The sequence below is a fragment of the Lithobates pipiens genome, unplaced genomic scaffold (genome assembly GCF_037356315.1).
Source record: "Lithobates pipiens isolate NorthernLeopardFrog02 unplaced genomic scaffold, aLitPip1_a1.2 Scaffold_1, whole genome shotgun sequence".
In the NCBI taxonomy this organism is placed as follows: Eukaryota; Metazoa; Chordata; class Amphibia; order Anura; family Ranidae; genus Lithobates; species Lithobates pipiens.
Genome location: NW_027507685.1, coordinates 140776378 through 140798827, shown reverse-complemented (window position 1 = coordinate 140798827; position 22450 = coordinate 140776378). Strand labels below are relative to the sequence as shown.

Below are 22450 nucleotides of genomic sequence, written 5' to 3'. Positions count from 1 at the left end.
AATGGGACTTTTATGGCTTTCTTTCAACAATGGCTTTCTTCTTGCCACTCTTCCATAAAGGCCAGATATGTGGAGTGCACAACTAATAGTTGTCCTTGGGACTGATTTTCTCACCTGAGCTGTGGATCTCTGCAACTCCTCCAGAGTTACCATCTTGGCTGATTAATGCTCTCCTTGTTTGGCCCATCGGTTTAGGTGGGAGGCCATGTCTTGGTAGGTTTGTAGTTGTGCCATACCCTTTCCATTTTCGGATGGATTGAACAGTGCTCCATATGTTTAAAGCTTGGGATATTATATATATATATATATATATATATATATATATATATATATATATATATATATATATATATATATATATATATTTTATAACCCAACCCTGCTTTAAAACTTCCCCACAACTTTATCCTTGACCTGCCTGGTGTGTTCCTTGGCCTTTATGATGCTGATGGCTTTGCAGAACAGCTGTATTTATACTTACATAAAATTAAACACAGGTGGACTCTATTTACTAATTATGTGACTTCTCAAGGCAATTGATTTTCACTAGCTTTTAGTTTGAGGTTTCAGAGTAAAGGGGGCTGAATACAATTGCACGGCAAACTTTTCAGATATTTGTAAAAAAAAAAAAAAAAAAAACGTAAAAAAAACATTTATCATTTTCCTTCCACTTCACAATTATGTGTCACTTTCATTTTATCACAAAATCCCAATAAAACACATTTAGGTTTTTGGTTGCAACATGACAAAATGTTGAAAATTTCAAATGGTATGAATACTTTTTCGAGGCATTGTAACCATCCAGCAGCATTACAAGTCATATGATCCTGTAGTGCACCCTCATTGGATGCTACCTAAGTTGAGAATTACAGGAAGCCTGCAGTGAGCAATGACGGAGGCTGCCACTGTTGACGCTCTTCTCTAAACACACTGGTTCCGCAGATTAGAAGCCCCTACTTCACGAGTGCCCAAATCTGTATGCTCATCCAGGTGTTGAGGTACTCAAGACAGAGACAGATGAGTAAGAAACATTTTAGGAAGCAATGGCAGCCTTCATAATTTTCTCAGTAAAGGTTTCCTTTACAGTACCACTCAGACAATTATGGCAGCTCACAAGTGTTTATTTACTGATTACATAAATCTACGCACACATATGTTCACAGAAACTTTCAAAGATGAGTCAGAACAATGAACAGTGAATTATATTTTTAGCAAATGACTCTACTACTCTTCAGTTAGAAGTGACAGCTCTAATTTTGTGCTATAAGAACATGTAAACATGACTGATGCCTTATATAAGCAATAGGGAAATGTTGTCATTTTGTCAATGCTAAAGAAAACCTGCCACTACATATTGTTATGGAACATTACAGCTTAAAACGTAGCTGAACAGCTGCATTCTAAATGTAATAAAATGTAGCAGCCTGCCTAAGTATACTGGCCACCAACTCATGTGGCTTCTCGAGGTGTCAAGAATGGGCAGAGCAAAGGAAAGAGGAACCTTGTCATCAGGTGATCTGCAGGTCCGCCATTGTGAAAGTGACAAATCGCAAAAGAGCAGCAATTTAATTAACAGAACAATTGTATAATGATTTTATATTAAAAGCAGAGTTGCAGCTTTAGTTTTTAATGCAACCGTGTTAGGTCTTTAAAGAAAGAGAAAAGGCCAGCTCCTGTTAATAGAAGAGAACGATATACTAGAATGTCAGGAGGTCTAGATCTCTTATATTCACCATTTCAGTGCTGCAGTGGTCAAGCAGTGACATCATCATGCCGGCTCAGATAAGCGGTGGTAATTTCTTGTTAATGCCCATCTGGCTTTGTGAGTATGCAGTTTGGATTTAAATACTGTATTTATCGGCATATAACACGCACCTTTATTTTAAGAGGGAAGTTTCAGGGAGCAAAATATTTTTTAAATAAACAACTTTGAAGCAATTTAAGGGTCAGTGCCCATGAATGCAGCCTGATTAGTGCCCATCTGCAGCCTCCTCACCTCCCACCAATGCAGCCTGATCAATGCCCACCTGCAGCCCATCTCCCATCATTGCAGCCTGATTAATACCGTTTTTTTAGCCTCACTGCCCATCTGCAGCCTCCCCATCTCTCATCAAAGCAGTCTGAACCATGCAAGAAATGACAGAGCCGGCATCTCCCGTTTTACTCGGCTCTCACGCACACAGTCTCACACACCGCCTCCGCCATCGGTATTGGACCAGCTCCTGTGATAGACAGAACACCGGTCCAATGCCGGTGGTGAAGGCGGGAATGTGTGCGGGACGCGAGAGCCGAGTGGGAGAGTAAACCAGAGATGACGGCTCAGTGAATTCCGGCGTATAACATGCACCCATGATTTGCCCCCTATTTTCAGGGGGGAAAAGGTGCGTGTTATACGCCGATAAATGCTTACAAAATTTCTACACTATGTGGTTCTCTCTTCCCTTCTGTTATGCGAGACCAGGTTGTGTGAGATTTAGGGGATCTTGGACCTCTTGTGCTGTGAGGTCTTGAGCTCTGGTAAGCATGTTTATTATATGGTGGTGACTGGAGCACTGGAGATGGTGGAGATTAAATAAGCTGCGTTTTACAAGTGGATGCACTTTTACCTTTAAGCTGACTTGTAAAATGATTGTAAACAACCCATACAGTTTAAAATGAAAAAAAAAAAAAAAAAAAAAAAGAGGCAAAACGTGTATAGATAAGACAAATTATAAATACCAAGACATTATGAATACCGTATTCATCAGCGTATAACACACACTTTTTCCCCTTAAAATCAGGGGGAAATCGTGGGTGTGTGTTATACGCCGATCCCCACCGATTGTGATGAGAGGAGCAAGCAGAGCCGAGATAGACAAAGCCGAGTGTACTTCGGCTAGATTCGGCTCCTCTCGCAGTCCCTCCCCAGACTGTGAGCAAAGCAGAGTCTAGCCGAAGTACACTCGGCTTTGTGTATGTCGGCGGCGATCACTCCTCTCCTCTTGCAATCAGTGGAGATGGGCGGGACTGCAAGAGGAGCCAAGTCTAGCCGAAGTACCTATCGGCTTTGTGTATGTCGGCGGCGCTTGCTCTTCTCCTCCGTTCGGCGCCAATTTTAAATGACACAAGACTGCAAGGACACTGGGAAGGCTGCAGATGGACACTGGGAAGGCTGCAGATGGACACTGGGAAGGCTGCAATGATGGACAAGGTTGCAGGTGGACACCGGGAAGGCTGCATTGATGGGCATTTAAATGTAAGTTTATTTTCCTTAAACTTACCTCCTAAAAACTTGGGGTGCGTGTTATACACAGATAAATGCAGTACCTTTTTTTTTTCCCTTTTTTTATAAAGGGATCAGAGGGATTCCCTCAGCTACCAGCTGCAAAAGAGCTTGGGGAGGAGAAACAGCACACTGATCTTCCCAGTGAATGGCTCTGGGGGGTGTAATTGGAGGAGAGCAGGCCGAGTTCCCAGCACAGCTAGAAAACAGACCACGCTGTGTTCTCTGCTTAGTGTGGTCAATTTTTAATAGGCGAGCAGGAGAACTAACAGGAACACCAGACATTTCACACAAAAGGAAGGAATGCAAGAGAGCAGGATATATTTAAAAAAGGTACAGCTGGCACATATCAGGAATATGAAATGTTGGGTTTACATATTCTTTAATGTTGACTTGTTTTATTATATTTTTTACATTTTAATTTATCACATTGATAAGTTATAATACAATAAATACAATTTAGTTATGGCAGTATTCTGACATGTGAGTGCTGCTGTTATAGCCTATATTTATATTAATTTTATTTATCTAGCACAAAGCGCAGTGTTTCTTTTATATATTGTGTTTTGTATTGGGAAGAAACCTGACTAGTAATCCAAACAGTTAAAGCAGAGCTCTACCCAAAAGGGGAAGCTCCGCTTGTCTGTCTCCTCCCCCACTCCACTGCCATATTTGGCACCCTTTTTGGGAGAGGGGGGAGCAGGTACCTGGTTTTGACGATGTACCCGCTCCCACTTTCGAGTTTGTTGCATTCCCTCAGTGTAAATGGTGGCGGCAGCCAATTGAAAAACAGCTCGGGTGAGGACATTGCTATGGATTCCTGGTTAGGCAAGTGCCCTAATATTAAAAGTCTGCAGCTACAGTAATTGTAGCTGCTGATTTTAAATTTAGCTAAAGGAGCCTGGAGCTTCTCTTTAAGCTTTGACAAAGAAGGTAACAATATGGGAGGAAGTATAAATCATTCATAAGTACATCTACACAATTATAATTAAAATAAAAGTGAAATTCATGTAGATAAAACCAAATGATGCAGGTAGGTGTTCATAAAATATTAAGCGTACTTGTTAAAGCAACTGGTGTTAATTCCCTGAATTTGGCTTGATATCCATCTCTTGATAACCCATGTACTGTAAAGGTCAGACTAGGAGAGGGATATGCTAAGGAATATGCTAAGTGAGAAGAGAAGGGTGGCAGAGATGAGCTCATCTGTCTGCTACTGCTTCTTCTTCTCTGTCCAGTCATATGCTGGGGAGGGACAAGCTATAGCTGTATTACTAAACTGAAGTAGAGAAAAGTCAGGTCACCAATATTAGTTGTTTTGTAAGGCTGTGTAAACATGGAAGAATGGACAGAAATACAAATCCTCTAACGGGTAAAACAGCCCTCATATACAAATTTCACCTGTGTATTTAGCTATATGCCCAGAGTCCAGCTTTAGTTTAGAATATTCATGACTAATTGTCTTGAAGTGAAGGCCTCAGCTCAGGTGCGCCACAGACTGTGGATCATGCGCTACCCAGGTGCACAGAAGATTTAGCTAGTAATAAAGGAGCCCGCAGGCACCTTGTGGTGCCTTCTCTTAATCTGCAAGTCAGTTATGACAATTACATGACATCACAGTTTAATTTAAGGTAACATGCTACTCTTACAATTTAAACATTTCCAAAGGATTGTGGGACTACTATCCTATATGTATACATTGGCAGCAAATGGCAAGTCATTTTTTTACCTTGTTAGACCACTTGTAGGCCTGAAGCAGCTGGCTGTACAGAGGAGTCTTATCATGAACCGGATCGAGGCTGAGCAAGCCGCTATTGTGGAGTGGATGGTTTTCAGAAGGTTTCCCAACTAAGTTACTGAGACGTTCCAGCTCACTATCAAGAAAGGAAAGAAATTAATTCACTTTTGTATAAAAGCAGTTTGCATTATTTATATACACAAATATGGCCTCAAGTCTAGAAACACTCGGGTGCCGGGCCAGCGAGTTTGTTTGCAGTGGGTAGGAACCAATCTGCGTATTACTGACCATGTGCTCAAAACTAACACACAATCAAATTTTTGTAAATATTCTTACAAAACGTCAGAATTACATCTTGATACCCTTGGCAGTACCAGGACATCTGCAGGAGTCAGAGAAGGATGTTTTTTGCTTGGTTCTCCTTAGAGCTCCAAAATTAAGTAGTTGAAACTCGTTGTAGCGCTCCCATAACACTTTACTAATGGATAAAAGATTTATCTAATCTGAAGATAGCTTGAGTATATGGGTCAAACAGTTAAGCCAGCCATACATGGATCAAAATTTGGCCTGTTCTGCAGGGACTGGCTGATTTTCACTCCATGTATGGGCAGAGAGGTTGTACAGAAGTCAATGTCTGTACAACCACCCTGTCGGATTTTCCCTGTTCAATCAGTGCTGCAGGCTATAGCAATGCTGATCAGTGTATTCTGATAGCAGGGAAGTCTCCCCGTTGTCAGAATACAACAGCTCGGCAGGAAGGATTCCTGCATCCACATCAAGTTTTTTTTTTCAGTTGAATGAAAACAACTCATCTATGGCCTGCCTTAGACTCAGGAGAAGAAGATTAAAGTGGATGTAAACATGATTCATGAAATATGAACTGGGCACATATAATTGCCAGTGTTTTCTTATCTCTCGCCAAAGCCATAAGTCCCGTGGCTGTCTCCTTCGCCGTTCTTCTGTTAGCATAACTTCCGGTCAGTTCTCTGTCAACTGTGATAAAATCAGTCTGAATTTTGAGTCAGGGTGTGTTCTATAAATAGACTAGCAGAGAGCTGGTATATTCACTGCACAGCTCTGCAAGTCTGTGCCTATGTGGAAGGGGTGAATGTGCCTTTCCTCCAATCAGCTGTCTCACAGTGTATGGCAAGAATCCACAATCAGGAAGAGAAAATTCTAACAGGATGTGCACTTTCTAAACGTATATAAAGATGAAGACAGAAGATATACAGCCAAAACGTACGTAGGGAGATTTGTTTAATCTCTGTGTATCATCTGAGGCTGTTCATGTCACTGGGTATATGCGAGGGTTTACATCCACTTTACAAAAGAGGTCACTGGGACACTGTGTTCAGGATGTGGTCAAGTGCCTAATAGCACCAGAGTTTGGTGGGTTTTTTTCAACAATGTAAGAGGTACATTGAAGTGTGAAAATTTGGGAATATAACCCATCGAGTTATGTCTGCTATAAAATTAGAAAACCTCTCAAATGAGAGGTATATAGGTATGCATTCGGAGATTAAAGAAAGGCCTTGCTACTGCTGTAAACATAATGATCACGCCACAGTTAAGTTACTTCAGTCGTTTTGGTATATATTTTTTGGGTAATGAGAGGATATGCATCACTGGATGAACAAAAGTCCCTCTGTAGGATTTGTAAACCCTTTTATTCTTCAAATCAACTTGGGTACTACCAGCCTGCCCAGATTTACTTGAGATTATCGCTAGTGGCTGCTATAGCCACTAGCAATAATCACTCTTCTCCCGGTGGGGGCGGTTACCCCGCTGGGAGAAGACAATGTCTCAGCAGGAGGGATTCCCCTGTCAGCACTGACTGTTTTGATGGGGGAATCATGTGAATTTCTTTCCTGTAACCCATGGTTGCTGGAAAGAAAATTGCACTATGGCCTGCCTAAAGCCTCGTACATACTTTTTTTTTTTTTTTCCCCATTTCACCCCAGCGGGTTGAACTAAAAAAAAACTGATAGATTAGGTCAGAGGCGCTGTACTAACAATCCAATGTTAGTACACCGATTTCCCCTGCTGTGCTATTGTGTTCTGACAGGGGTGCAGTCAGTGCTTTCAGCCATTGATCAGGAGCCGGTTAGCTTCTATCAGACCGGCTACCGTACATACGGGCCAAATGTCGGCCAGTTTCTATAGAACCTGACAATTCCGCCCATGTGTACTAGGCTTTGGGGTTAAGATTCATTTTCCATAGATGCTAGCAAGTCATTTACATGTTGTCCCCCAATTCTTCTCTAGTTTTTTTGTTTTGAAGAATTCTCAGGCTCACCAGTACAAAACATCAGTGCCCACCCTCTTCTCCCTCAACAATTCTTCTTAAAAGGAGAAGAATGGCCATACTTCTCCTGTGGGTCACAAGAATGCAATTAGTTCTGCACTCGTGACCCAGATTCAGCTGATAGTGGGCTAAAGACTGCTGCCAGCTGACATCAAAGAACCAGTCCAAGCTCTGCAGGGATCCCAAGAATGCTAGTTCTGCTGCTTAATGTGCTGCTGAGAGCCTGGGCCAGCTGCTTCCGCCCACTCCACAGCCTGGCGCTGCATTGAGCACTGGAAGGGTAGAGCAGAGAGCCAGTGACAGTCATCACTCTGCTCAAAGTGACCCAAAATTTGAGCAATCAGCAGTCTTTGATCACTCAGTTCTAACTGTAGATCCAGCGTGGGACAGATCCAGCATCAGCTTGACGCTGCATCCAACTAGATGAGTAGGAAAAATGCCTTTTTTTTTTTTTTTTATCCTGCATTTTACAAATTTTTACAATTTTCAATGTAGAATATATAACCGAGTGCAACTGTCAAATGTGAGACAAAGTTATCTTAGATACTGCCATCCAGGAAGAGTAGAAGCTACCAAATACAGTAGGGAAATCTCATCACTGGAGTTTAGAGAAAAAGCTGAAAAACACACACACACACACACACACACACACACACACACACACACACACACACACACGTTTTGGGTGGAAATACTGGAAGAGAGTGCAGGCGTTTAACTGTAAAACAAAGCATGCCCCACTCTTTATCACTGGAGAAGTTCAACCTGTACAAATGTGTGTTTTGTGTACAAATATACAGTATCTCACAAAACTGAGTACACACCTCACATTTTTGTAAATATTTTCATGTGACACCACCGAAGAAATGACACCTTGCTACAATGTAAAGTAGTGAGTGTACAGATTGTATAACAGTGTAAATATGCAGACCCTTCAAAATCACTCAACACAGCCATTAATGTCTAAACCACTGGCAACAAAAGTGAGTACACCCCCTAAGTGAAAATGTCCAAATTGGGACCAAAGTGTCAATATTTTGTGTGGTCACCATTTTTTGCATTTATCCTCTTGGGCATGGTGTTTCCCAGAGCTTTAGGTTGCCACTGGAGTCCCCTTCTACTCCTCCACAATGATATCACAGAACTGGTGGGTGTTCGAGACCTTGCGCTCCTCCACATTCCATTTGCGAATGCCCCACAGATGCTCAATAGGGTTTAGGTCTGGAGACATGCTTGGCCTGTCCATCACCTTTACCCTCTACATCTTTAGCAAGACAGTGGTCGACTTGTAGGTGTGTTTGGGGTTGTTATGTTGGAATACTGCCCTGCGGCCCAGTCTCTGAAGGGAGGGGGGGGGGGGGATCATGCTTCAGTATGTCACAGTACATGTTGGCATTCATGGTTCCCTCAATGAACTGAAGCTACACATGTGCCGGCAGCACTCATGCAGCCAACGACCACGACACTCCCACCACCATGCTTGACGACTGTAGGCAAGACACACTTGTCTTTGTACTCCTCATCCGGTTGCTGCCACATACACTTGACACCAGCTGAACCAATGAAGTTTATCTTGGTTTGTAATTTGTAGAGTTCCACTTAGGGGTGTACTCACTTTTGTTGCCAACAGTTTAGACATTAATGGCTGTCCGTTGGGTTATTTTGAGAGGACAGCAAATTTACACTGTTATACAAGCTGTACACTCACTACTTTTCTACAATGTAAAGTGTCATTTCTTCAGTGTCACATGAAAAGATAGAATAAAATATTTACAAAAATGGTGGATACACACACACACACACACACACACACACACACACACACACACACCTGTGCAAAAGTTTTAGGCAGCTGTGAAAAAATGCTGTAAATGAAGAATGCTTTCAGAAATAAAAGTGGTAATAGTTTATTTTTATTAATTAACAACATGGAAGATAAATGAACATTAGAGAATCCAAATCAAATCAGTATTTGGCGTCACCACCCTTTGCCTCCAAACAGCATCAATACCTCTAGGTACACTTGCACACAGTTTTTTTAACTCAGCAAGTAGGTTGGTGCAAACATCTTGGGGAACCAATAAATGTATGTAGCACCTTTAAGTAAAGGTGTAACAATATTCAAACATAAAACATGTAAACACATGGGTATTGTTACTAGACTAAAGAAACAGTCCACGTATAGTAATTCCATCAAACAGGTAATAGTCCATGATAGAGCCACAAATCCAGTGAGCAAACAGCAGGGCAAAAGCATTCAATAAAATTAACAGCCACCAATGTAAAGATTGCAAACTCATCAAATATAGTAGCTGCCATTACAGCCTCAAACACATACATATTAAGGTCCCTCTGGATATCACGCAGTGGATCACTTCTGCCAATAGTTCATATTGGGATTCCACTGGGAATAAATTAGCTCACCCATAACCCAGAAGTGTTCTTATAGTGTAGTAAGGTTTATTCCTTAAGTAAAATACACAGCAAGTGCAAAATAAAACAATAAAAACGTACATAGATTGCCATATGCCATGCCCCGATGAGTTTCCTCCAAAAGGACGTTGTCAAGGGGTCCCATCTTGGAGAACTAACCACAGATCTTCTCAAATCCTTCCGTCTCTTCATGTAATCCCAGACAGATTAGATAATGTTGACATCAGAGCTTTGTGGGAGTCAAACTATCACTTCCAGGACTCCATGTTCTTCTTTACACTGAAGATAGCTTTTAATGACGTTTGTTGTATGTTTGGGGTCGTTGTCCTGCTGCAGAATAAATTTGGGGCCAATCACACGCCTGGCATGATGGATAAGTATCTGCCTGTATTTCTCAGCACTAAGGTCACTACTGATCCTGACCAATCTTCCAACTCTATTTGCAGAAATGCAGCCCCAAACTTACCAGGAACCTCTACCATGCTTCACTGTTGCCTGCAGACACTCATTGTACCGCTCTTCAGCAAAGTACCACCTTCAAATTTTGAGTCATCAGTCCAGTGTACCTGAAGCCATTTTTCTGCACCCCAGTTTTTAGATTTTCATGCATAGTTGAGTCACTTAACCTTGCTTCCAGGAGGTATGGCTTTTTGGCTGCAATTCTTCCATGAAGACCACTTCTGGCCAGATTTCTCTGGACAGTAGATGGGTGTCCCTGGTTCCCACTGGTTTCCACCAGTTCTGTGCTGATGGCACTGCTTGACATCTTCCAATGTTGAAGGGAAGTAATGATTTGTGTTTTTCATCTGCTGCACAAAGTTTCTTTGGCCGACCACTGCATCTACGGTTCTCAATATTGCCCGTTTCTTTGCGCTTCCTCAAAAGAGCTTGAACAGCACATCCATCTTGAAACCCCAGGCTGCTTTGAAATCTTTGCCTGCGAGAGACCTTGCTGATGTAATAGAACTACCTTGTGTCTTGTTAATGCACTCAGTCTTGCCATAGTGTATGGCCAGTGACATGAAACAGACATGCACAACCTCACCCTGTTCGCAGAGTTTGGCTGTTCCTCAACCACAACCTACATCTGAAATTGGTGATCATTAGCACCTGCTTGGTATAATTGGTTAATCATACACCTGACTCTAAATCCTACAAAATCCCTGACTTTATGCAAGTGTGCAAGAATTGATGCTAGTTTGAAGCCAAAGGGTAGTCTAGTCACACCAAATACTGATTTGATTTAGATATTTCTACTGTTTACTACTGTCCACTTTGCATTTTGTAAAATGATAAAAACAAAATTAAAATATATATATTTTTGCAAGCACTCTTACTTTACAGCTTTTTTCACACCTGCCTAAAACATTTGCACAGTACTGTGTTTATATATATATATATATATACACACACACACATACATACATACATACCATACAGTTGTGCTCATAGGTTTACATATCCTGGCAGAATTTATGATTTCTTGGCCATTTTTTATTTTATTTTTTTAACACAAAAACATTTTTCACTCATGGTTAGTTTTTGGCTGAAGCCATTTATTATGAATCAACTGGTGTTTACTCTTTTTAAATCATAATCACAACAGAAACTACCCAAATGACCCTGATCAAAAGTTTACATACCCTGTTGATTTTGGCCTTATAACATGCACACAAGTTGACACAAAGGGGTTTGAATGGCTATTAAAAGGTAACCCATCCTCATCTGTTTGCTATGTAATTGTGTGTATGTGTATAAAGGGTTAATGAGTTCCTGGACTCCTGATAGACCCTTGCATCTTTCATCCAGTGCTGCACTGACGTTTCTGGATTCTGAGTCACGGAGAAAGCAAAAAAATTGTCAAAAGGGTCTGCGGGAAAAGGTAGTTGAACTGTATAAAACAGGAAAGGGATAGAAAAAGATATCCAAGGAATTGTGAATGCCAATCAGCAGTGTTCAAACGCTAATCAAGAAGTGAAAAATTAGGGGTTCTGTTGAAATCAAACCACGGTCAGGTAGACCAACTAAAATTTCAGCCACAACTGCCAGGAAAATTGTTCGGAATGCAAAGAAAAACCCACTGTTTCAAGATGCACAATAAGGAGGCACTTGAAGAAAGATGGGCTGAATGGTCGAGTTACCAGAAGAAAGCCATTACTACAAAAAATGCTACAAAGTATCCCACTTACAATACACCAAACAGCACAGAGACTAGCCTCAAACCTTCTGGCACAAAGTCATTTGGAGTGACGAGAAAAAAATTTTGCTTTTTGGTCACAAGCATAAACGCTACATTTGGAGAGGAGTCAATAAGCCCTATGATGAAAGGTACACCATTCCTAGTGTGAAACACAGAGGAGGATCGCTGATGTTTTGGGGATGTGTGAGCTACAAAAGGCACAGGAAATTTGGTTAAAATTGATGGCAAGATGAATGCAGTATGTTATCAAAAAATACTGGAGGAACATTTGCATTCATCAGCCAGGACGCTGCGCATGGGAGGTACTTGGACATTCCAACATGACAATGATCCAAAACACAAGGCCAAGTTGACCTGTCATTGGCTACAGCACTATAAAGTGAAGGTTCTGGAGCCGCCATCTAAGTCTCGTGACCTCAATATCATTGAGCCACTTTGGGGAGGAGATCTCAAAAACGTGCAGTTCATGCAAGACAGCCCAAGAATTTACAGGAACTAGAGGCTTTTTGCCGAGGAATGGGCAGCTTTACCATCTGAGAAGATAAAGAGCCTCATCCACAAATACCACAAAAGACTTCAAGCTGTCATTGATGTTAAGGGGGGCAATACACAGTATTAAGAACTGGGGTATGTAAACTATTGATCAGGTTAATTTGGGTAGTTTCTGTTGTGATGATTTAAAAAGAGTAAACACAGCTGATCGATAATAAATGGCTTCAGCCACACACTAACCATGAGTGAAATAAATGTTTGTGTATATATTCTCTGAAACGTGGCCAAGAAATCAAATTCTGCCAGGGTATATAAACTTATGAGCACAACTGCACATACACAAACTGGTGACAACAACACAGCTGGTCATCATTTTCCAGTGAATAATTATATTACAGATAAATTATTGCTGGCAAACAAAAGCACAGCACATGTAAACATGACAGGTACACTTTAGAGAGCCATAAAGCCAACCTGAATGCACAAATATTATGAAATGTTCTCATCTCTGTTACTAACTGCAGACCACAGAGGTGACAGAATAGCATTAATGCCCTGTCAGCAATGGCAAACACTCTTGTGTAGCATGTCCCTACAGTATAAAAAAAGAATCATTCAAGGCTCTAGTTGTAAATTAAGTGTGAAGAGGTGTTAAAAGTGTATATGAAGGCAGAATAAAAACAAATTACTACATCGCTGGAATACATGCACATTCCCCTAGGTTTTGTGCCTTTAAAGCTCAATTCCAGGAATTCAGCTACTTTGTGAAAACTGCAGACATACCATGAATTAAGTCCAAAGAGGTTCCCGCCACCTCAAACTTCTCTTATTCACATCTGACAGGTTTATTGTGCTCCAGGAAGAGAATTTCTGGAGCTCTGAAGCTGCTCACTGGGGTCTCAGTTATTTCAAGAGCAGTCGCTGGAACTGCTATGCCCATCTTTCCCCTCCTCCTGTCCATTCGCAGAAGCCTTTGTATTAAGTGAACTCATTCACAAAATACAAAGGCTTCTGTGAATGGACATAAAAGGGATGAAGTCCTTAGAAAAGAAACAAACACAGCAGAGGAAAAGCTGCAAAGCATGCAGGGAGGCCATGAAGTGGTGAAAATGTATGACCAGCAGACAGGTAGAATCCACAACACAAAAAGGATATGCTTCTAAGTAAGCTTATATTGGATTGTCAAAAATAAATATTGTTTGCATTGCTATTACAATGCTGATGGAACCTGTATGCTAGATCCTCTTTAAATTAAAAGGTGGACAATGGAAGTACAAAAAGTAAACACATTCTCACATAACATACTGATTCGGACCAGTCTACCATTGAAACCTAATAGTATACTCAACTTCCACTGATCATGAACCAGTTGAGTTTAGATTTACCAAGAAAAAATTGATTAGATAAGTCTACCAATCCCTTTTAGGTAGATCTAGAAAAGTCGGAGTTGGCATTTAAGTTAAACTATATATAAAATAGTTAAACCATATCTCTTCCTGTACCATAGCTCATATTTTAACAGGTATTGTCAAAACTTTGATATTATGTCTTAATAAAATACAACATAAATAATTTCAACTTCATGTAGTATCCTTTTTCTGCCTGGAAAACCCCACATGGCAGACATCCCCTTTTTTTGATATCTCAGTAGATTTACCATCATTATGACAAAAGTTGACGCCTGTCATTAATTTACTGCCAACCAGATAGAAAGCATACATGTTAATAGGTGGAAGAGAATAGATATATTAGGTATCCACCTAGTTCCTGACTCTGCTCCTGCCCGTCTTGGCCCTGTACTCTTCCTGTCGCTTTACAATAGTTTTGCACAGAGCAGCCCCAATCCTCCTCTGTTTGGGTCCCTCGCTGGCACTCTTGGCCCTTGCCAAGTACCCCCATACCAAGCTGCATGCTATGGGGCTCTTGTGCTTTCTCGCTTGCAAGCCCCACTCTCTGTGTCCATAACCCCCAAACCTATCAAATGTATATAACAGAGATAGGTCCAGGAGGTGTTATGCACCTAGTTTGGACAAGAAAAAAAAGGGAAGCAGTGCTTCTAAGGGCAGTAAAACTTTAACAGACTTTATTAACTTCAAATTGGCAACTCACATAAATAGGATTTGTGTGCTTTTCATAGTTTTGGATAGAGTGGAGATGGAATTAAAAAACCTGTCAGTATTTATTGCTGTCTATGCTCCCCCGACCCTTAGGGAGATTCACCTTTTCCATTTGTCCTGTTTACCATTATCATCAATTGCGAAAGTAAAAAAAAAAAAAAATTTGGGGTTGATGGTTTGACCACCAAAACAGTAATAGAGGGGAAATCTTTCAACGGGGCAATTGCTTTGCTGGTGGCACGCCAGGATTTCCTCCCTTTGGAGAGATTTAATCTCACTTCCTCTTTTGGGCTATAGGACAGAAGTGAAGGGGAATTTTGTCTATAGGACAAAAAAAAAAAAAATCGCTTATTGCGATTTTTTTTTACCAAAAAATTCGATTTTTACAACAGTTTACAACAGTTTTGTATAAGTACATCACGGGACACAGACCATAGTAGTTACTATATGGGTTATAGGCCACCTTCAGGTGATGGACACTGGCACGCCCTAAATTAAAAAGTGCACTCCCTATATAACCCCTCCCACTGATGGGACTACCTTTGTTTTGTAGCAAAGCAATACACGTGTATACCAAGAAGGGAGGGACCTCTGTGTCCCGTGATGTACTTCAAAGAAAAGGTTTTTACAGGTAGGCCATTATAAAAATATTATTTTCTTATACATCACGGGACACAGAGCCATAGTAGTTACTATATGGGATGTCCCATAGCAATACCAACTGAAGGGAGGGAGGCACAACAAAAGTAGGGCACCAAGAGACTAGAGGACTCATACTGCAACCTAAAGCGATGTCCTCATGCCTTTTACATCTGCTTGATAGAATCTGGTAAATGTATGGCCCCGAAGACCAGGTTACAGTCGTGTGTGTGTGTATATATATATATATATATATATATATATATATATATATATATATATATATATATATATAAAAATCAGGAGACATATACCTCCTGGATTCTTGACTCTGGAGGCCGGCTTACTAGCATTTATCAAAGGAGAACTACTGAGGCTAATCGCCCACGAGCTTTCAGAATGTGGGTCTCAATAGCTAAATTTAGCGTTTGTAAGGTAGGATGGAATACCGGACCTCACGAGAGAAGGTCTGGCCATAGTGGTAGGGTCCCCCACCGCCATCTTTAAGAATCACCTCCTTACCTTCTTGCTTGATCCTGCGAAGAAGGCACAGAAGCAGCAGAACAGGAGGGAACACATAGATCCGTAAAGAAAATAATGATCCCACCGAAAAAATAAAAGGCATCTGTTTCGTATGCCATTGGATCCCTTGCCCTTGACACAAAGTTCCACATCTGAAACGCCCCATCTTCTGGTATATCAACAGAAACATGTCGGGGTGAAAGGACCATTCTCCCAGGAACAATTGTTGGCGACTTAAGTAGTCCGCCTGTCAATTCCTATTCCTGGAATGAAAACTGTAAATAGGCAAGGAATGTTCGACTTCTCGTGCCCCCCTGGTGAATGATAAAAGCCACAGCTGCGGCACTGTCGGATTGGATCCTGATAGGACAATTCCATAGTTTGAGCGTCCAAGCCTCAAGGACCAGGCGTACTGCCCGAATCTTTAGAATATTGATGGACAAGGTCATCACTGATGATCCTTCTTCCAGGACTGCTCCTCAGTCCAGAAGGCTGGCATCTGTTACCACCTTCCAGGTAACTGGTAGAAAGGATTCCTCTTTTTTTTTTTAGATTCTTGGATATCAACCACCAACTGGTGCTCTGAGCGCACTTCCCCACAAACAGGAGAATATCAGCACAGGGGGGGGGGTGATAAGCGGGGAGAAAAACCCCCCTCAAGCATACCGGAGGTCCTGCTGTCTGGCTGGAGGAGGAAGCATTTCAACTCTCTGACACAGCGCTGTTTCTAGCATGAGGCGGTGAGTGCTCAATACAGCCCCCAGTGGTGACATATAGGCATGACAACATTTTACAGACTATTAAAGGAGACATTCATAAGAAAATAAATTTTTTTTTTTTTTGTTTTTAGAAAACTCCACTTACCTTTCCCGCCAGGGTTTTCTGTGGTAAACCAACAGACCCGATCTTCGCCCTAAACAGTGGGTTCCATTAAACCTTCAGGCGCTGGGGATCCTAGAGGAAAACCACAATCCTGGACCTGCAACAGCATCCTGACAGTAAAACTTTATGGCCTTACTACCAAAAGTACTGGATCCCAGGGAGCAGCTCTCTTAAAAGAGAAGCATCCGCAGGCAAAAAACCTTGTTGCTTCGGATACGAGGCCCGTGTACCATTCAATTTGGCCAAAAGAGATACTTTGAATGGAGCCGATCAGCATAGCTAGCCCCAGCAAGGATTGCTCCAATGGAGCTCAGCACAGCACATCTTTACTTGTGACCGACACCTTAGACACTGGAGAAAAAAACTGAGGTACTCCCACCAGTGTGAGGGGTTATATAGGGAGTGCACTTTTTAATTTAGTGAGTGTCAGTGTCCATCACCTGAAGGTGGCCTATAACCCACATAGTAACTACTATGGCTCTGTGTCCCATGATGATGTATGATAAGAAATATATAGAAGAATAAATATATTGGCCTAAACTGGAGGAAGAAATGTATTTTTTTTTAATTTAGGGATATTTATTATAGCTAAAAGTAAAAAAAAAAAAAAAAAAAAAAAAAAAGTTTCTTTTTAAAATTGTCGCTCTTTTTTTGTTTATTTCGCAAAATAAAAACAGCAGAGATGATCAAATGCCACCAAAAGAAAGCACTATTTATGGGACCAGCATCGCACGACTGCACAATTGTCAGTTAAAAGCATCGCAGTGCCATATCGCAAAAAATTGCCCGGTCAGCAAGGGGGTAAATCCTTTCGGGGCTTAAAGTCGCAGTCTTTTTATGCAAACTAGACATTTAGCAAGCATCATGGGCTAAATATAAGCTTTTAGCCCCCCATTGGTTTGTAAATGTGATATCTCAGTTGAATTGAAGATGAGCAAATTATATTTGCAAATTATATTTGCTGCAGTTTAGCAAAGTCACCAATTTATTTTAGGAGTTACAAATGGCCGGCGAACTGGCTTTATTGTGTTGCCATTTCTGATCAACCACGTCTTCCAATACTGTATATGTTTTTTGAATGAGGGTATTTTTACCAAATAGTATCTGCCGGCTCAGCAATGAAAAACACATGGAAATTGGATTTATAGACCACCTCCTAAACAACAGGCTACTGGTTTGAGCATGGATGGGCAGGTGTTCTCAAATTCTGGAAGGACATCCCTGGGCGCCCTCCAGCTGGCGTGCAGAAACGCATTCTGGTGGACACAGCGAATCACAGTGCTTGGTACCAGGCTGACCAATCACAGGGATCACATGACAAGTAAACAACTGCCATGAATGGCTTTCATTCATGAGAGCTTGCTTAATATTGTAATCTCTGATCACATGGTAGAGGGCAATCACATCAGTTATAGCCAATCGCAATAGTAAACAATGAGTAATGCATGACAGTTAAATGATTGCTTTTACAGTGATCATCACTGTACAGGCAATTATAGTGTTAAAAAAAAAAAACACAGATCACCTTTCCAGAGCAGTACGCACTGTACTCACTATGGCAATTCTACTCCGGTGACGGTATAAAAAAAAAAAAAAATACTGTCACCGGAGTAGAATTGCCATAGTGGCACTGTACTGCTCTGGAAAGGTGATCTGTCAGTCACTGTGTCCCTGATCTCTGCCACCCCAGTTACTGTCAGGCCACCTGACAGATGCACACCGGATCAAGAGTGCACCGCAAGGTAGTGGACCCTACAGCTGACTGCTGCGGATGGGAGTCAGGGTGGTAAAGGAAGGCAGGGCCGCTGGAACACCAACATGGATCCTACCGGGGTTAGAGCGTAAGAGTCCCTAGGGCGCGGAGTCTAAGAGCCAGCAGGTGTTTACCAGAGCCACTAGTGGTGAGGATGGACTGGGCTGCAACTGGCTCTAGGTCGCAACTCCCAGGGTTCCCTAGCTCACGCCCAAAGTAGGCAACAGGAGGATAGGGATAGTAAGAAAATAAGCCATGGTCAGGGCAACTAGCAGACAAGGACAACAGAGTACACGCCAATGGCTCACGGGCACAGGCAAACAGGGATAGTTGGGGACATGCCAAAAGGTCAGGGTCAGGAGAAGACAGGAATAGTCAAGAACACGCCAAGGTCGGTAACAGAGACAAAACGTAGAGCACACGGCAAGCAGAATCCAAACACACAAATGTTGATCAGCAGGGCTGGCCTGCAGTGCACAGGTTAATATAGAGATCTCTGACAGGAGCTGGGGTGGAGCTATGCTTAGAGGAGAGATTATAAAAGCAGTCAGGTGAGAATGGCTGGTCTCTAGAGATGGGGTAAACTGACAAACTCTATTGCATAACCACGACAGTGTCCCTGATCTCTGCCACTCCAGTTACAGTGTCCCTATTTAATCCTACAAAACATCAGTCCAAGTCATCCGCTGCAGATAACTGCACTCCTGGAACCAAAGGAATTCTTTTGTGCTTCCCTTTTTTTCACTTCCTGTACTTCCTTACCAGTGAACATAGTACTACACTAAGCTATATTCCCTGACCACTCACACACAGAGCCAATCATTACATTACTTTTGATACAACAGGTTAATTTGTCTGATACACAAGATACAATGTCTGGCACATAATCAGTCTAGGCACTGAAAAAGTTTCACACACTGGTATTGCCATACTCAGTAGCAGAATGTGCTTCGAGTAGCAAGTCTAAGTTTACCCATGCAATATGTGAGAAATATCTTATTAAACTGACAATTTTGTGTAAGTCTCTTGTGTGGGGTACCCCATACTCAGGAGACATAGCAGAATGCGTTTTGGGGTGTAATTATAAGTATTGCTATAATGTGTGCGAGACATTTGTTATAATTACAGCTTTTTTTTCCATAAAGTATTTCATAATTTTCCCAAAAATTAGATTGGCAGTCAGTACATCAGGACTGACCAATTTTCAAATACAGTGGATATAAATAGTCTACATATCTGTTAAAATGTCAGGTTTCTGTGATATAAAAATATATGCCACAAAGATAAATCATTTCAGAACTTTTTCCCTCTTTAATATGACCTATACTGTACTAAACTGTACAACTCAGTTGAACAACAAACTGAAATCTTTTAGGTGGAGGGAAGTAAAAATAAAATAATATGGTTGCATAAGTGTGCACACCCTTAAACTAATACTTTGTTGAAGCACCTTTTCATTTTATTACAGCACTCAGTCTTTTTGGGTACGAGTCTATCAGCATGACACATCTTGACATGGCAATATTTGCCCACTCTTTGCAAAAACACTCCAAATCTGTCAGATTGCGAGGGCATATCCTGTAGGCAACCCTCAGGTCTGAGCTCCGCCTGTTGATTTGGATGTATGATTTGGGTCGTTGTCATGCTGAAAGATTAAGTTCCTCTTCATGTTCAGCTTTCTAGCAAGCCTAAATTTTTTGTGCCAATATTGGCTGGTATTTGGAACTGTTCATAATTCCTTCTACCATGACCAAGGCCCCTGTTCCAGCTGAAGAAAAACAGCCCCAAAGCATGATGCTGCCACCACAATGCTTTACTGTGTGGGTATGGTGTTCTTTTGGTGATGTGCAGTGTTTTTGTGCCAAACATATCTTTTGGAATTATCGCCAAAAAGTTCAACCTTGGTTTCATCAGACCACAAGACATTTTCCACATGCTCTTGGAGGATTCAGGTGTGTTTTTGCAAAATTTAGCCTGGCTTGGATGGTTTTTCCTCGTAAAAAAAAAGCTTATGTCTTGCCACTCTACCCCATAGCCCAGACATATGAAGAATACGGGAGATTGTTGTCACATGTACCACACAGCCAATACTTGCAAGATATTCCTGCAGCTCCTTTGATATTGCTGTAGGCTCTTGGCAGCCTTCCTGACCAGTTTTCTTCTGGTCTTTTTATACATTTTGGAGGGACATCCAGCTCTTGGTAATGTCACTGTATTTTCTCCACTTGATGATGACTGTCTTCACTGTGTTCCATGGTATATCTAATGCCTTGGAAATTCTTTTGTATCCTTCTCCTGACTGATATCTTTTAACAATAAGATCCCTCTGATGCTTTGGAAGCTCTTTGTGGACCATGGCTTTTGCTGTAGGATGCGACAAAGAAAATGTCAGGAAAGACCTACTAGAACAGCTGAACTTTATTTGGGGTTAATCAGAGGCACTTTAAATGACAGGTGTGTACTGACTCCTATTTAACATGAGTTTGAATGTGATGGCTTAATTCTGAACACAGCCCCAGTTTTAAGAGGGTGTGCACACATATGCAAAACATTTTTTATAATTTTTTTCCTTAAACAAAATCTTTTATTGAACAAAAAGAAAAAATACATACAATAGGCAATCGTGACGAACATCAAACATAATAGATAGTATTACTTATAAGAAGCATACGGCGACATCCCTTATTGTATATATTAATACAAGACATTAGTGCCAGTACCATTTACAGTTGGTCATATCCATGGTATATACATGTTGTGCCGTGATTAGCGCCACTCCCACCCAGTATACACATTCTGTGGGGAGATCGCAACCACATTATTTTAGTTTATTTTTACCCCCCCCCAAAATTTAGTTTTACAGTTTATATGTCACATTCAAAAGGTAAAAAAGGTTCTGAAATTATTTATCTTTGTCTTATTTTTTTTTTTTTTTACATCAGATAAACCTGACATTTGAAAACAGGGGTGTGTAGACTTTTTATATCCACTGTGTGTATAGTTATATATATATACACATATATATATATATATATATATACATACACACATACACACATACACACATACACACCATAGTTTCTAAATAAACTTTCACACAAACTAAATGTACATCGATTTAAGGGTAATTTTTACCAAAGAAATGTAGCAGAAAACATTTTGGCTCAAATTTATGAAAAAATAATTGCTACATTTTTAGAACATAAACCAAGAAAATCCGCTCACTGGAATCCCCCCCCCCCTCCGGCGCTACAATTGGCACCTTTCAGGGGGGGAGGGGGGTGCAGGTACCTGTACAGTACAGGTATCTGCACCCACTTCCGGTGTAGATTCTGCAGAAGGTACGCCCCTTTCCGCAGAATCTACGCCCCTTTCCGAAAGTCCCCCGCTGCCTGCTGGGAAACACACGGTTTTCCACAGATAAAAAGGTATACAGATCAGGATACAGCAACCCTCCCCCGTGGCTCTGACAGCACCCCCCACCTCTCGCGGCTCTGATACTCCCCCGCAGGTGATCCGGCACTTACCACCAGTCCTGAGTCCACTAGAGCAGCGGGAATATCCGTCCTCATGTCTCCTGTGCCACCTCTTCCTAAGCACCAGGCATCCAATAGGACGACCTGCCTCCCTGATTGGCGGGGAGGAGCGTTAGTGTGAAATTAGCAAAAGTTAATTGGCTATTGTCACACAATTGGGTGCGATTAGGGCGCAAAGTATCCCAAGCCCACCCTATTTTGAAGCCTTTAAGAGCATCTGGCTCTAATCAGGTGCTTCAAAAAGTACCACCCACTCCTGCCCCCACCATGGGAATCCATGCGTCCAGCATTCTGAAAGGGGCCAGATGCATGAATGGGGGGCAGCGCCTGTAATGCAGGGGCCAACCCTGGTTTTGAGCGCAGGTTACACCTTTAGCCGGATGTAAACCTGTGTCTGTCATTTTGCCATATTTCTATGCCTATGTAAAAGAGAATGCTACTCTTTTCTCTTGTTTTATCTTAGAGAGGAACACCAGCTCCTGCAGAAAAAAAATACAATACTGTAAAGCTACCACGACGAGTCAACGTAATCGATTACGTCGACGACAAAAATACGTTGACGTGCGGGCAG

The 22450-nt window shown here is 41.5% G+C and overlaps 1 protein-coding gene across 1 annotated transcript in view; it reads right to left on the bottom strand.

The window, feature by feature from the left end:
- Positions 1–22450, bottom strand: part of MED27 (mediator complex subunit 27) — a 471863-nt gene that overhangs the window by 431351 nt on the left and 18062 nt on the right. The window contains exon 2 of the mRNA XM_077477842.1: positions 4992–5136. Within this exon, the coding sequence (XP_077333968.1) occupies positions 4992–5136 (145 nt within the window). The remainder of the gene's footprint in view (positions 1–4991; positions 5137–22450) is intronic.